This window comes from Rhea americana, unplaced genomic scaffold, assembly GCF_003343005.1.
Source record: "Rhea americana isolate MKP2758 unplaced genomic scaffold, rheAme1 scaffold_6, whole genome shotgun sequence".
Lineage (NCBI taxonomy): Eukaryota > Metazoa > Chordata > Aves > Rheiformes > Rheidae > Rhea > Rhea americana.
In genome coordinates, this window is record NW_028186756.1 from 8,114,786 (window position 1) to 8,117,137 (window position 2,352).

Genomic DNA, 2,352 nt, shown 5'->3' on the forward strand with positions numbered 1-2,352 from the left:
GCTTCCTCTCCCCGACGCGGTGCCACCCTGGCGCACCTCTTGCCGGCTCCGGCCATGTACAGCATGCTGGAGACTGAGATCAAGACGCCGCAACCCACGCCGGGCAGCGCCGGGGGGAATCCCGCTCCGGGGGGCAACGGCAAAGCCGGCGGCGGCGGCGCCAGCAACGGAGCGGGGGCCGGCTCGGACCAGGACCGGGTGAAGCGCCCCATGAACGCCTTCATGGTGTGGTCGCGGGGCCAGCGGCGGAAGATGGCCCAGGAGAACCCTAAAATGCACAACTCGGAGATCAGCAAGCGCCTCGGGGCGGACTGGAAGCTGCTGAGCGACGCCGAGAAGCGGCCCTTCATCGATGAGGCCAAGCGTCTGCGGGCCGTGCACATGAAGGAGTATCCGGATTACAAATACCGGCCCCGTAGGAAGACCAAGACTTTACTGAAGAAGGACAAATATTCTCTGCCTGGCAACCTGCTGGCTCCCGGGGCGGGCAACGCGGTGAGCAGCCCTGTCGGGGTGGGACAGAGGATTGACACTTATGCCCACATGAACGGCTGGACCAACGGGGCTTACTCCCTCATGCAAGACCAGCTGGGCTACAGCCAGCACCCGGGCATGAACAGCCCCCAGCTGCAGCAGATGCACCGCTACGACATGAGCGGCCTGCAGTACAGCCCCATGATGTCCACGGCCCAGACCTACATGAGCGCCGCTTCCACCTACAGCATGTCCCCGGCCGCCTACGGCCAGCAGCCCTCCTCGGCCATGAGCCTGGGCTCCGTGGGCTCCGTRGTGAAGTCGGAGCCCAGCTCGCCGCCTCCGGCCATCACTTCCCACTCGCAGAGGGCCTGCCTGGGCGACCTGCGGGATATGATCAGCATGTATCTCCCCCCGGGGGGCGATGCCACAGACCCTTCCGCCCTGCAGGGCAGCAGGTTACACAGTGTCCACCAGCACTACCAGAGTGCCGGGACTGGCGTCAATGGTACCGTACCACTAACTCACATATAATAGTGGGCTGCTCCGGGCGGCTCCCCGTCTTAATCCTTCACCCCACCACCGCTCCTTGACTCTTTCGGGACGTACGGCAGTGTTGCTCGGCTTAGCAGACTCGATACTAACTTTGAAGAAATTTTAAAAGGAAATCCGTTAGATGTGTCCTTTTTGTACGAAAAGAGAAAAAATATTTGAGCAAGCTGTTATTTTAACAGAGCACAACTCCTGCCTCCTAAAAGCCCCTGTGAAGTTTTTTAAACCACGGCAACTTCTTTCTTGGTTTCCACTAGGTTGGGCACTATGTTTTATTCGCTTAAAAGTTTTTTAAGAAGGTCTTGAATCTTCCAGCTTGATTCTTAGCGTTGCAATGAAAGACGGCGGGCTTTTGTTTTTAAACTCAGTTGTTCAGGTGTTTACATTTCCATTGTGGTTTCTTTAAAAATGTTGTGTTCTTCCCATCCTATTAAGTTTCGCTTGGTTTCTATCAAAAAATCTGTAGTTTTCACGACTTTTTAACTTCAGGGGTTTATTCCTTAAAAGGGGAGGGGAGGGAGAGAGCTGTGCGGGTCGCAAACGCATTTCTTTTATTTATAGTAAGTTGTGTGTCTGGGTTTTTCTTAAGCTGTAAACTTATGTAAATCGGTTTGTGAGTTTTACTGTGAACCATGTTTTGACATATCAGATGAAGAAACGTTTTAGTTTGTTTACCGGATTTCTTCCAAAAAAAAAAAAAAAAAGTGAAGTTAATCGAAACACTCCTCTTCCTTCCCCTTCCGTCTTCCTAGTCCTCGTTTTCTTCCTTATTCTAAACGAAGAGAGATCAATAAATTTTATATGAGGCATTTGGGGCGTCTGCGGGCGGTTTGTGGAGCGGAGCGCGGRGCCGCGCAGCGCGGTTCGCCCGGCCCGGCGGCGCCGCCGCCGCCCCGCTCTGCGCCGGGCCGAGGAGCCGCAGCCCGCCCGTGGCTTTTCGGCAGGGTTTCTGCCGCAATCACCTCGTGGTGGTTTGTTTCCAGAGGCGGTGGGAGAAACGAGGGCGCCGTCGAGGTGCCTCTTTCCTGGTGAAGAGAAGAGGGAGCCGGGCCGGGAAGCGCGGCGGCTTCCGAGGGGCCGCGCAGCGCCGGCGCCGCGGTCCGCCGGCCGCGGCCACTTGTTGCCTCCTCTGGCCGGCGGCGAGGGAAGCGGGTTAAACGTGTGCGCCCCGAARTTGTGCCCTGGAGGATTTGCCTGGAAGCCGAACTCGGCTGAAATATTTACAGAAGTAAAACCGCTGGGGAACTCTTAATTAGACTCTATTAAAAATGAATGGTTACAGGAGTCCCCAGAGGAAATAAATAATTCAATCATTCCGGTGTGTTT

The 2,352-nt window shown here is 55.8% G+C and overlaps 1 protein-coding gene across 1 annotated transcript; it reads left to right on the plus strand.

The window, feature by feature from the left end:
• Positions 1-54: 54 nt before the first annotated feature.
• Positions 55-1,135, plus strand: LOC146587398 (transcription factor SOX-3-like). Its single transcript, XM_085319602.1, has one exon. It carries the CDS (start codon positions 55-57, stop codon positions 1,006-1,008), a length of 954 nt encoding a protein of 317 aa, XP_085175728.1. The 3' UTR covers positions 1,009-1,135.
• Positions 1,136-2,352: the final 1,217 nt, after the last annotated feature.